This window comes from Maylandia zebra, linkage group LG9 (assembly GCF_041146795.1).
Source record: "Maylandia zebra isolate NMK-2024a linkage group LG9, Mzebra_GT3a, whole genome shotgun sequence".
NCBI classification, from domain to species: domain Eukaryota; kingdom Metazoa; phylum Chordata; class Actinopteri; order Cichliformes; family Cichlidae; genus Maylandia; species Maylandia zebra.
The window spans coordinates 24,034,867-24,048,257 of record NC_135175.1 but is presented as its reverse complement, the minus strand read 5'-3'; the positions used below and the strand labels follow the sequence as shown (position 1 = coordinate 24,048,257).

The 13,391-nt window shown below is 40.6% G+C and overlaps 1 protein-coding gene and 1 long non-coding RNA gene across 2 annotated transcripts; both read left to right on the top strand.

Moving 5' to 3' along the window:
- Positions 1–1,240: 1,240 nt before the first annotated feature.
- On the top strand, positions 1,241–5,124 carry LOC101479589 (transmembrane protein 236). Its single transcript, XM_004546865.3, has 4 exons — positions 1,241–1,554; positions 1,790–1,862; positions 2,552–2,675; positions 3,213–5,124. The coding sequence occupies exons 1-4, from the start codon at positions 1,283–1,285 to the stop codon at positions 3,908–3,910; spliced, it is 1,167 nt and encodes a 388-aa protein (XP_004546922.3). The 5' UTR covers positions 1,241–1,282; the 3' UTR covers positions 3,911–5,124.
- A 3,050-nt stretch (positions 5,125–8,174) lies between these two features.
- Positions 8,175–11,367, top strand: LOC143420515 (uncharacterized). Its single transcript, XR_013100347.1, has 5 exons — positions 8,175–8,348; positions 8,936–8,994; positions 9,693–9,792; positions 10,041–10,152; positions 10,252–11,367. It is a non-coding gene; the product is annotated as an uncharacterized LOC143420515 (long non-coding RNA).
- The last annotated feature ends 2,024 nt before the right edge of the window (positions 11,368–13,391 follow it).

Genomic DNA, 13,391 nt, shown 5'->3' with positions numbered 1-13,391 from the left:
CTCTGGGGTCTGTACTTTCAGTCTAGTCTTTTCACAGTTTCTTTATTTATTGTTGATAATCAATAATTTGATGAAGTACTTAAATTATTAAGATACAACATTTTGAATCGTTTCAAATTTCGTTGGTATTGCACAGGACTGTAATTGCTTGGGAGTATACAGGTATCAGCCTGTACTGGACTGAGTTGTGCTCTCATGAAGGAACTGCTTCAGAAACCACGTCGATGCAGAATCTAAAATTAGCTCTTCTAATGACACCACGTAGAAATGTGTGCAAACCGAAGACAGCACTGAATATAGTCCAGATTATCTAATCCTGATCCAGTTACTTGATCAAGTGTTCACACGTCTGAAGACAGCAATGGCACAATGTCCAGCTGTGTGGGTTTTGCAGACACAAGTCTAAACAATTCAGCAACATTTTTACTCCGTCGTCACTTTTATGCAGCGATATTGGTCTGTGGCATAGCAGATACTGTGGCTTGATGGCTTTAGAACCAAAGACAGATAAAATTACTTCATGAATGCTTTTGACTGGTAAAGTTCTAGCTGGGCTTTGGTGGGGAAAAAAGTCTCATGTCGCTTATTATTATGATGCAACAAATCATAATCAAGCGCCTGAATTTGATGAACAATAACATGTTGAACTGACAGCAATTTCAAAGCACGAATGCATTTGCAATTGTTACAAAACAGTGTGGATTCCAAAATTTTGCAGTTAGAACACTTTGCCACTAGATGGTGATATATAAGCATGAGAGGAGTCGATGTGTTTTTAGTGGTATCTTGTTTCTTGGGTTACAGCCAGTAGTCCTGGGATGCTGATTATACTGTGGGAGTAATTAACTTGTGTTTCTTATAGTTGGAGAATTCCCAGGAAGAATACAAGGTACACATCATTAAAGCTGTGTGGACTGTGATGTGATAAGCCTGAAAAACACTGGCTGAGATGCTGTTTTTACCTCGGATTGCCCCAAAGCGATTGCTGTGTCACATGCATGTCCTTCAGGGTGTAAAGTTAGACGAACTTTGTTTGTACGTTGTATCAAAAGAGAGCAAAGGGCCGGTCACATCACCGCCACGCCAAGGCACACAATGCCTAGTGCAGTGTAAGCAGTTGGGTGAGCAGAGAGCCAGGGCTGTGGTGTGTGGAAAATGCTAGTGGAGGCAGACAATGCAGAGGTCCGAGGCCTGACCAGCCCTCAGAGGGACAGGGGTCGCCTCACTGCGACAACAGCCCCTGTCTCCCTCCCTTCTTTTTCTTTTTGTGAGCTGCCACAGGATGGGCTCAGGGAGGACGGTGAAGTTTGCCCTGTGCGAGGTGCTGCAGTTTGCAGGCCTGTGCGTGCCACTCTTCATCGTCATGCAGAGGTTTGCTGTCATCGTTGCAAAGGTCAAAACATCAGCACAACCCCCCGGAGACGGCAGCACTGCCTACTGGTTGATCGTGGCCTCCTCTATTGCCTATGTGACCTCCACTGCCCTGCTGGTCTGGGTACCCCTGAAGTATATGGTCTTCATGAAGAAGAAATTTCTCATAGGGAGGAAGAAGTGGTGAGTTTCTCAGACATGAAGATTGAGAACTGGTCCGAGTTGTGTATGCTCAGCAGCTGGGATCCCAGTGCTGTCCTACGGGACCGAGACATGATCAGCTGGTTTGAGGCTGAACTGGCCTGTGACTGGTTTGGACAGAACTTGGCTGGTTAATACCAGGCTTTAGCAATTCCTGTCACTGACTTTAACTTCCTCCCTTGTTTTCTTTCTTGCCCTTTTTTTGTCTTTATATCAGGAGGCCAGTGACCCTTGTTTATGTGATCCTATCCACATTACCCTGCTTTGCCTTTCTCATTGCCAGCTCTGAGGTACAACACCCAACAGATTGTTTCTCACTGCTTTCATTTGTCATATCAGGTTTATCTCTGCTCTGATCATGAACTTTGACCTGTATGTTGCTATACTTGTAACATGACTCAACCTGTAATTGTAGATCCTTTGTAGTCATGTTGGGTGATTGTGTTTATACTCCAAAGAAGTTGCTATTAACTTAAACATATATCTATTACAACATTGTGTTTGGGAACATGGTGTATGACAGGATTCACAGTATCACTGAAACAAATGTGATGAGCTGTGAGAATCCTTATGGATCTCAGGAGAGGACTATCTAGCCTTATGGATAAGGAGCTACTGATAAGCAGCTTGGTTCCTCTTCCTGTCCATGCTGTCCTTGTCAAATCATGTCCACGAGGCACATTTTCACTTCCTAACTGGCTACAGCCCAGACCTTATTTGCCCTTTTTTGTGGCATTCTTTAAAGCTTAAGCAAACCTTTTGACCTTTGCTTATCTAGTGGCTTCAACATAAGAACCATAAATTCTGCTAAGATGAGCAACTCGTCTGTTTAGGGCTGTGTCAAATGCCCTCGCTGCAAGTGACAAATCCCAAAATGTTTATTACCATTGAGGTGAACCAGTGGGCTCTGTAAAGATTAAAAGTGAGTAAATAATTACAGTACTCAGTCAGGCTAACAATTTTACGGTTGTTTATCCAGGTTCAGATAAATAACAACCTGAAACACGATACATTCACTGAGCTCCCCGTGTCACTAGTCCTCTTCTCGCTCATCTGCATTGACGTTGTGGAGAGGATACGACACTGCAGGCTGACCGGCCAGGGTGAGCGCAGCTCTCTCAACACATTACACAAATCACTCTTTGACTGCTGTAGATCCTGAACTTTCTGCTGCAGACTTGTATAGTAAAGTATGCTGGGTTTTGCATTGCAGGAGCTTGGAGGCAACTGCAAACACACTGTGAACATTTCTATACATCACTCGAGCAAAATGAAGAAATGAGCAGGATATTTCTTTGGACTGCTTCATTTCTCACTTATCCAAAATGAGGAAATGAGCAGGATATATTTTTACATTTTTCTGAATCTGACATGGCAGAAGTAGGGAAATATATTTTCTTAAAAACCACATGATAAAACAGTTCATATGAATTTCTTCAAAGCCCAAATCGTTTGAATGAGCGATCTCTTGATTTATTGCCTCTGTCTAAACAGCAGATTAATGTTTATATCTGTGAGCCACATTATTTGTCTGATAGCCTTCAGCTGTCTCTTTGTAAATCTGGGCCGACACCACTTGATGATAAACAGCTTAAGTAAATATAATCCAAGATATTGTGTTTTCTTTTTCTTCTCTCCAGCTAATGACACCGAAAGAGATGCTGACATCCCTTCCACTGTCCTCACACATGTGGAACAAGTAGCACCAGTAACACCTATCACTCCAGCTGTGCCAGGGCCAGCTGTGCACAGGCAAGGTGTGCCCACTCCTATGCAACCAGGAGCAAACCAGCTCAATGACAGGAGCCAGAACGGAGCAGGAGCTCGACCAGAGACCAATGGGACGCTACCGGGCATACCAGGTAACAATGGGAGGCCATATGGCATGTCTGGATTGAGTGAACCATCAGGAAGCACCACACCGTACCACATATCTCCCTATGCATACACTGGGCCTCTGAGATTCCTGTGCGCCACTGATGCCCGTGCAGACGTGTTTGTGGACAGCTTTATGTTCTGGATGGATACGGTGGAGATGGTGAGAGTGGCAGGACATCCTCTGGTCTACTACTCAGGCTGGGTGTTTCCCATCTATATCTTCAGCTACCTATCATGCTTGCGTGTGGTGGTCATGCCCCACAGCCCCCTGCTTTCCTCCCTAGGAGTAGCCCTGCAGGATTTACCCTTCTTCTTTGTGCGCGTTGGCCTCATTGCCTTCTTCGGCTTTGTTACGCCCATCCTCTATCTGATGAAGAACTTGTTGGTCTCGCTGGCCTTCATCTACTTCAACTTTATGACCAAGTTGAAGGTCTTCAACACAGAGAGGATGTTTTTTTGAGACCAGCATTCAAGGGCAAACAAGCTTTTCCTTATTTTCTGTCATATATACATTAAATACTGTCACGACAGTGGGTGCTCATTTTAAACAGCCAAATTTGTAGATGATGGCTTCAGACTGCTCTAAACACTCTGTTTCAGACAGCTTTATGTCTTCTATGGCTCTCCATGGCATTATAGAGAGTCCATATCACTTATATGATCGTCTCAGGCACTTAGCTTTGCCTGTGAGCACAGAAGCCCCACCTACATGCTGTTTAAACCTTTGGTTTATAAAGGGCAGCCAATCAAAAGGAAACTGGCTAAACAAAGACTGAAATGAGATTTGTTTTTGAACCATGTGTCATGCACAGCTACTCAACTGCCTTAAAAGAGGTGGTTAAAGCAAAGGTTTGACACAAACACAGAATGTATTGATTCAGATGGTGGCTGCACCGGCACTTCTTAAAACGAGTCAAGTAATAGGTTAAGTACTAAAAGAACAAAAGGACTTCTCAAGTAGTTATTGCCAAGAGAGTTCATACCAGATGTTTACACCAAATAACAGGCCGAGCATTGAATATATGATGTTTTAGTGAGGAGTAGAAGAACAATATGTAATATGTTCATCAAATCTGGCATCACGCTAAATAAAAACCTGTTTAACTAGAAGACAATTATTGAAAAAGCTAAGAAAAAAATCTAGCTCAAATGTTCAAATTTATAAGACTGGGATTAATATATTGTAATTTTCAAGCATTTTTCTAGATTGTGATGCCACAGTGATTTTCTGTTATTACACCTAAGTTTTAATGGTACAAATGGCACTTAAACCCTGGTATTTTTTAAGATAACGTAATATTGAATAACTTACGAAAAAGTTCATTCTCAGACTTCATGATGGATTCACAATTCACAGCTGGTGCAGTCAAACCAAGTATGAATTTGTGCATGTGACAAAATGCATGATGGTAATTTTCACAGGCCAAAAGGGAGCTCTTAGGCAATGGAAACTACATGTCGAGTGACTGTTGTCATGTTATGTCCAAATATACTTTTTTTAAAACAAGAATGGCACTTTGGAAATGTACCTGTAATGTAATGATTTTTCTACAATCATAAAGTGCGGTGAATATGTAAAAGCATAAATTCATGTTGTTTATATTAGGTTGTTTTTTTGGCTAAGTTTCTATACAAAAAGAAAAACTGGTGTGAGATTGTGTCACTGATACATATATTTTGGTCAACTTAATAAAGAAACTCATAAAATATGTTGCAACTTTGACTTGTGAAATATTTTTTATGCAGACAAAATTCACTGGCACTGACCTCCCATGTATGTTTTTAGGAATTTTAAAAAAAACTCTGCATAAATGTTTTTCCTTGTAATTCATCTGATCTTTTTCTAAATCCTCAAGAGCAGGGGTTTCCTGTTATTCTTCTGCAAAAACAACTTCATCACACACAAGAACAATGACAGGGCAGTCATTGTTCACTGAAACAATGACTACACTGAAAAGTGTAAAGTAAATTAATACAGCACTGACACAGCACTTTTGTGACAATTATCATTTTCTGAATAGACAAAGTTGCAGAACCAAAACAAATTAAATAAAGTAACACAAGACATTAACGTGAAAAAATACCAATAGCATACAGTAGGTACTATATTTTAATGACATAATGCCCACTGCAGTTTACACTCAGGTACTTGGACAATAGCAGGTTTTGTAATTTTGCTTCCAATCATTAGTATCGTGAGTTTTAACTCAACCAATCAAGATGTGACTACAGTGCACACATAAAGAAAAATAATGTAACATTTTTATTAAACCCTCTATTTGTTGTTTAGGGTTTAAATCCCATAACATATGTTTTCGTCTCTTATATCCACTCCTTTGATATTTCTATCTAGAAGATAGTAAGGACATTTACCCACTACACATATATGGGGCATATATTTGACTTTTTGTGTTCATCTTCCTAAAGTTGTAGTGGTATCGGGGTTAGCACCATTGCCTCACAACAAATGGGTTTGAAGCCACTGGCCACCTAGGTCCTTCCAAGATTGAATTCACTCACTGTTCCTGCAATCCGCATTGCAACCCACCTCCATTATATGCTCTTCACGCTACTTATAACTTACCGTGTAAGTTAATAAGTATTAACGGGAATTCTTGCAGTTTGAGGCCAAAGTGGCCATATTGTCCCTCATTTCCCTGAATAGGGAGCAGGATTTCCTCTTGTCATATAAGTATGCTGAAACATATCATCGCTGTACTGTTCACCCAAAGCCTCATGAGAAGTGCTATCCTGCAAAACCCATCACATCAGCAAAGTCCAACAAACCTCATTATACCCTTGTTTCCTCATATCTGTTCTGCCAAATCTTCTGACATATGAAAGATCTTCAAATTTAGTCTTGTATAACACAGTCTGTGTTTCTTTAACCATAATGCAATGGCTACTTCAGAACAGTTACAAAACAATGACAACGGCAATATCTTTACCCTTGAAAAATGTAATCTCTCTTTCTTTTCTTTTTTTTTTTTTACAAACATTTAAACTTCTACCTGACCTTCAAAGTTGACTTTCATTTTCTTGATGAATGGAGAGATCAGTTTGTTTCCCTTCTTGCCTACCCTGCCAAAAAAGTCTGCAAAAAGCTTGTAGACCTTGCAGGCATTTGACCAGGTGTAAATGACATGATATTTTTCAGGGTGATTCAGAGGGGAAGGTACTGTGTCTCTGTGTTACCGTTCCTCCATGTCACACACCTTGGCACGTACCAGACCCCATCTCCCCTTGACTGGAAATTGGGAAATCTCTCTTACAGCCTCGTTTGCCACTAACAGCAAACCACACACTGAGAATAACGTTACCTTATTTAAAATTGCTGTGTCCCTTTGTGTCCTTCAAGACCTCTGCATCACTGCTGATATAGGCACTTCAGATTTTTTATTTTTTGGTGGATATTAGGCTTTTAAATGAATTTAAATATATCTATATATGATATACACTTCACCTTCACTGGGTGAAGATGCTGCTGGTCTTTGGCCTAAAAGACCAGGACCTGCCTTTAAACTGGGGCAAGTGCAATGAGAGAAATGTCATGATCTTCAAAGGTTCAGGACTTTGGAGTCACTGGAGGATACATGGGACTCAGGGTGACCACTGTTGAAAGGAATATCAAGGTAGAAATTGTGGGTGCAGCAACCTACAAAGGCTAAAATGTGCTTTAGCATTGAAGGGTGTCTTCATTTTTTACCATATTGTGCATAATTTCTTCATGCTTTAAATATTGTTGTTAAGTATTTGTGTTTGCAAAAGAAGAAAGATAATTCAGAAATTCTGATTATTAGTTAGTACCACATGTACTGGCAGCACTAGTAGAACTGGCAGTGAAACAGCCCCGGAGTATGATGGAGCCACCGTGCCTGGCAGAGGATACTGTGACACAGTGTTCTTAGGTTTGAATATGGTTGGGACAGGCTCCAGCTCCCGTGCAATCCTGAATTGGATGAGTAGAAGAAAATGAATGTAACTCTGTAACTGAGTAGTTAATGAGCATTGCAGTCACCAGAGCACTGGCAACTTTTATGCACTTATGTGCCTCTGGATTTGATGCCCTGGGTTCTGTCGGCTTCCACTACACGGGTTGCTATAAACTTTCTCTGTTTTTCTGTTTTGTGTTTCTTTGTTCTGGGTGGATTTAAGGATAGCAGCATCCACTTTGTCAGTAATCAATGGATTGTGTTAATAAAAAACATAGAGATATATTTTCTTGTCTCTCAGAATGCTTTGAAATATCTTTGGTGATTTTATAATCCTTCTTCTAACATCTAGCTTTTATCATACATCTATTTTTGGTCTGTTGTGTGTTTCATGTCTTGACGTGGTTGTTTTTATAATATTAAGTCAAACAGACTATGTATATATGTGTTTATTTATTTATGTATGTATTTATCTGTCTTTTTCCGATATTAAATCTACAGTAAGGCCTTCAACTGTTCGTAAGTTAATGGTAAGTGTCATGCGGCGGCTGTGTGAAGGCAAGAGAGGACCTAAATGCACGGCTCTAGGGATGAACTCAAAGGCAGGTCTTTATTAACAGGAACATAAGAAGTCATACAAAAACTATACTGGGAGCAACTAAAGCTGAAGCGCTGGGAAGACACGGTAAATCCACACAACCTAGAGGGACGACGCAATACAGAACAAAGGGACACTGACATAAATACACAGAAGGTAACGAGGGAAGTGGGAACACACGGGGAACACAGCTGAAGACAATTACTCATGACTGAGCAGGGAGGACACGAAACTGAAAATACTGACACCAAGATGTGGACCTTAAACACAACACAGTACACAGAGATGAGCACAGAGAGAGAGAGGCAGAGAACAAGGATGAATACGAGGGGATGAGGAGAACACAGAACACAAAGGACGGGAACACGGTACCAGAACAAACACCACAATAAAAGCATGGACACAGGGGGAATCCAAATACCAAACCAAACAATCCAATGGACATAAGGAACAAAATACAAAACTACAGGAAAACTAAGAACACTGGGTCAAAATGACCCAGGACCATGACAGTAAGGGAGAGTTAATTGTAAGGTTAAGGTAGAATACTGTGCTACACAACAGCATAATCATGTCTGCAGTGAGTGGGAGATGCTCTGTATCTCATTGTACATGTGTATAGTGACAATAAAAGGTATTCTATTCTATAAGTCTTGCACCACCTCTCATTTCTTTATAATTTGCTAGGAAATGGGAAATAGGTGCCATGATCTACTTAAGGTACTTCAAAGTTATGGTGCCAGAAGGTAGACCTGATGTATTAGCTTGCAATTTGTGTGCTTATTGTTTTAGTTCCATTAGTTTGGTTCAGTTAGCTGTACTTATAAACGTCAGCATGGTAAACCAAGATGGTGACCATTAGCTTGTTAGCACTGCCACTGCTGTTTTCATTTGGCTTGAAATACTACATAATGGCAAAATTGCTGTTCACTTGGTTCTCTTTGTTTATATTTAGACTGATACAGAAGGACAGTACCACATCGGCATGATCGTGAATTTGGATGAATCATTTAGGTAAATATTATAAAAAATACTGGCCATTCAGTAACAACTGCATGGGTGAGTCTAATACAGAGATAGTCTAAAACACATTGAACATTCACGGTACCAATACTTATTTTCATTAATCACAGACGTTAAAATGAAACGCATTATTGCTCAAGAATTTCAAGTGAATAGGGCCTGTGCTAAAGAGGTTTGTTTTTTTTTTTATTTGGTATGCCCCCAGAGCGTTCTCACTCCCGAGGCGTAACATGTCGACGTTTTGTCACGTCCCGCGGCGTTCCTGAGGAACGCGAAAGGAGACCTTCGGCGTTCTTATGGTACGCGGTGGGTTATGGCTGGAATCCAGTGCAATGACGCTCCCGCGGTAATAGACGTTCCAGCCCTGTATTCCAGCCCTAAACCTAACCTTATCCCTAGCCCTAACCATAACCTTATTCCAGACCGTAACCAGGACTTTCATGATGTTAAATAGCGTGTTTCTAAGCGATTTGAAGAAAAAGAGCGAACATGTGTAGGTTCAGTCCAGACGGTTCTCATATTTCCTCTTTTTCCGAGGTCGTCATTTAGGAACAAGAGAAGGGGTTTTCCTCCACTTCAAGGACAGAGACTTAAATCTGTTCCAGTAAAACATTTTCTCATATCCATTTCCAGTAAGCGTCCCTTTGTAATTACAACAGAAAATCCCTAAACTTATTTTGTTTACACAGTGCTACAACTTTGTTGAGGGGACTCACAAAGACTGGCAGGGTTCCAGGTCATAAAAGCCAAAGAGGAAATTTGGTTCCAATCATCAGCGAGTTGAGCAAGGTGAGTAGTAGGAGCCGTGTTGTAATATACTTCTAATGTTAAAAAAAGTATACTTTTCTCTGTCTGTAAAGATTACATTTAAAAATTATAAATTATTAGTTATTACTTCTACTTCTTTCATTTCTATATCAGACATTTGACACATACATATGAATATTAACATACTGAAAATAAACCAACTGTATATTGTGTACAGCAGTTATATTTTTGAATCTAATCCTAAAACTGAGTGCAATATTTGGCTGCAGGATTGCAGGATTACTTGGAGACTTGAAAAATGGGATACCAGAATGTGGATAGCTGTACGTCAAGGCACGGCTTCATCTGTAAAAGAAGTATTGGTGCCCGATGACAATGACAGTAATTTGAACCAAAAATGTCAAATTACAAATCTGTTGCCACCGATTTTCACTCCAGTTCTTGTGTAATTTGGCATACCTCGTTGTTTCCCTTCCTTAGGAATGACGTCCTCATGCCATCCTTCCACTAACACTATTTCTGATGAGGATTCACCGAACAGTGAATCAACAAAAGGGCCAGATGTCTCTCTCAAATCGTGTGTCTTTGCTGGATTTTCTTCCTTTTTCTTAAGAATATGACTCTCAGATACTGTTCATCTGCTGTATACAAGGGTTTTTGGGTTTTTTTTAGATCGACCACTTCTTCCTTTTTCCCATACTTGTCCAGTTTTTTCAATTTTTTTTAAAGAAACTCTTACACCATCCTGAGACAGGCCACTTTTTCAGCTTATAAGTCTTTGGAAATCACCTTGTTGGCACATTTGCCATTTTGAAATGTTATATTATCCCTGTGACATTGTTGTCTTTGGTTATTTTTCATACATTCAACCTAAGAAATTGGAACAATTATATGTTTTTTTGACAGGTTTCTGGTAATTTAAAGAACTGGTTCTTTGCTATATTGCCAGTTATTTGTAGACAACACTGTTCTTTTACAGTAAGTTTGGTGCCTTTTTCATGCTTTAATGACTCTTAGGTCAGTATTTAGTATTCCAAAATCAAACAAAAGCATACCTCTGAAAATGGTCAGGTACAAAGAGTGAACTGACAATGAGTGAAAAAGCAGGCAATGTCCAAAGAAAAACTTTGAAAGACCATCAGAAAGCCTGGAGAACTGTTACTCAAGACAACTTTTAACATGACAGGAAACTCTAGCAACTTGGTAACAAATATAAAGAAACAAGAGGTGGCTAAATGCTTTTGCACAGTACTATATTTATTGTGGCATTTCAAATTTAAGATATGTCACTGCTAAAACTGTACATTTTGCCTCCTTTGCACACATCATTACACCGTGTTCCAAATTATTATGCAAATGATATTTTTCTCTGTTTTTTTTAAATAGTCGATTCAAATGAGTCAGCATAATTTTTGTGTCATCCACCATTAGAGTATAATTCAAATGTTACTGATCAAAACTCCCAATGAACACAGTATCTTTTTCAAAAATAAAAAACTTAAAATGCACTGTTCCAAATTATTACGCACACAGAGTTTCAAAGCATTTTATAGGTTGTGGAGAATTGAAAATGGTCATTTGTTGAATTTGCAGCATTAGTAGATCAATTTTACTGAAATCAAAAGCTATTTCAATCAAAAACATCTTAACAGGTCAAGTAGGACCCCTTATTTGATAGCAGTTTTACAATTCTTGCATCCATGGAACTTGTGAGTTTTTGGAAAGTTTCTTCTTGAATGTCTTTGCAGGATGCCAGAATAGCCTCCCAGAGCTGCTGTTTGGATGCGAACTGCCTCCCACCCTCATACTTTTTTGTTTGAGGAGGCTCCAAAGGTTCTCAGTAGGATTGAAGTCAGGGAAGAATGGGGGCCACACCACGAGTTCCTCTCCTTTTATGCGGATAGCAGCCAATGATGCAGAGGTGTTCCTTGTAGCATGAGATGGTGCATTGTCTTGCATGAAGATGGTTTTGTTGCAGAAGGCACAGTTCTTCTCTTTCTACAATGGAAGAGAGTGGTCAGTCAGAAACTCCACATACTTTGCAGAGGTCATTTTCACACCTTCAGCGACCCTAAAGAGGCCGACCAGCTTTCTCCCCGTGATTCCGGCTCAAAACATGACTCCACCACGTCCTTGCTGACGTTGCAGCCCTGTTGAGACATGGTGGCTGTCCACCAACCATCCACCACTGCATCCATCTAGACCATCCAGGGTTGCAATGCACTCATCAGTGAACAGGACTGTTTGAAAATTAGTCTTCATGTAGTTCTGGGCCCACTGCAGCCGTTTCTGCTTGTGAGCATTGGTTAGGGGTGGCCAAATATAAGGTTTATGCACAACTGCAAGTCTCTGGAGGATCCTACACCTTGATGTTTGCAAATCTCCAGAGGCACCAGCAGCTTCAAATATGTGTTTGCTGCTTTGTAATGGCCTTTTAGCAACTGTTATCTTAATCAGATGTATTTGTCCGGCAGAAACCTTCATCATTGTGCTTTATCTGCACGAACCCATGTGTGCTCTGACTCAGCCACAAATCTCTTACATTATGGTGATCACGCTTAAGTTTTCGTGAAATAGCTAAGGTTTTCATTACGTGTCCAAGGCATTCAACTATTTCACGCTTTTCAGCAACAAAGAGATACTCTTTCCTTCCTATATTGCTTTTTTTTTTTTTTTTTTTTGCCTGTCCCGTTTGGTTCTTTTGCCATCAGAATTATTGTCTAAAGGCGAGGAAAGATGCCCGACGGATTTACTTTACCAAATTGACCATCCCAGCCTTGCCGTAATGGTCCATTTGATTCACCTTTTATTGTTCATTTTATTTTCACTTACTGAATACGGGACAGACTTGACTGGGGGAAAGAAGGGGAGAAAGAAAGAGGGAAAGAGAAACAGCTGAGAAGAGGGACGGGGGAGAGGGGCAAAAGACAAAAACCAACAGAATGAGCAGGAAAAAAAAGAAGAAAAAAATGCATATATCGATCACCTGGGTCACCTGCTGAGAAAGAAAAAAGAAGACAAGCAGAAGAGAACAAGAGTAATAGAATAAACAACATCACAATGATATATGGGAATATGACAGTAAATACTAAATGTTAAACATTATTGTGCAGCACATAAGATCAACAGAACACAGTGTGCTTTGAGGTAGGAGCCAAAAAGGATGTAGTTTGTGGGTGTGATCACCCGTGTGTACACCTGTGAGCATGGACGCGCTTGTTTTTTTTTTTTTAAAGGTTCCTTCATGTAATGATCTGCTAGAGGGTGTGGGGGGGCCACAGCCCCGTCCTCCAGGGCATGAAGCAGGTATGGAGGAGATCAAAACTCCAGACATCCAGAGGCCCCCAGAACACAAGAGACCAAGGAAGACCAACAGAGGGGCAGCCGCGCCACTGTCCCAGAAAGAGCTGAGGAGAGTCCCAGATGAGGGCTCACTCAGCAGCCGCGGAGCAGAAGCCAGGGGGAGTTTGAGTGACGCGCCCGTGAGCTCCGCCGGCAGCCAGCCGTGCCTGAGTGACCGAGCCCCAGGTTAGGTTAATTGATTAATCCAAATTGTCACTAGGTGTGAATGTGCGAGAGAATGTGAGTGTGAATGGTTGTCTGTCCCTATGTGTTAGCCC

Excerpts from the sequence above, each read along its gene's own strand:
- LOC101479589 (XM_004546865.3), top strand. The coding sequence starts at position 1,283 with ATGGGCTCAGGGAGGACGGTGAAGTTTGCCCTGTGCGAGGTGCTGCAG. Across the intron at positions 1,555-1,789 it reads CTCATAGGGAGGAAGAAGTG|GAGGCCAGTGACCCTTGTTT; the intron begins GTGAGTTTCTCA and ends TCTTTATATCAG. Across the intron at positions 1,863-2,551 it reads TTCTCATTGCCAGCTCTGAG|GTTCAGATAAATAACAACCT; the intron begins GTACAACACCCA and ends TTGTTTATCCAG.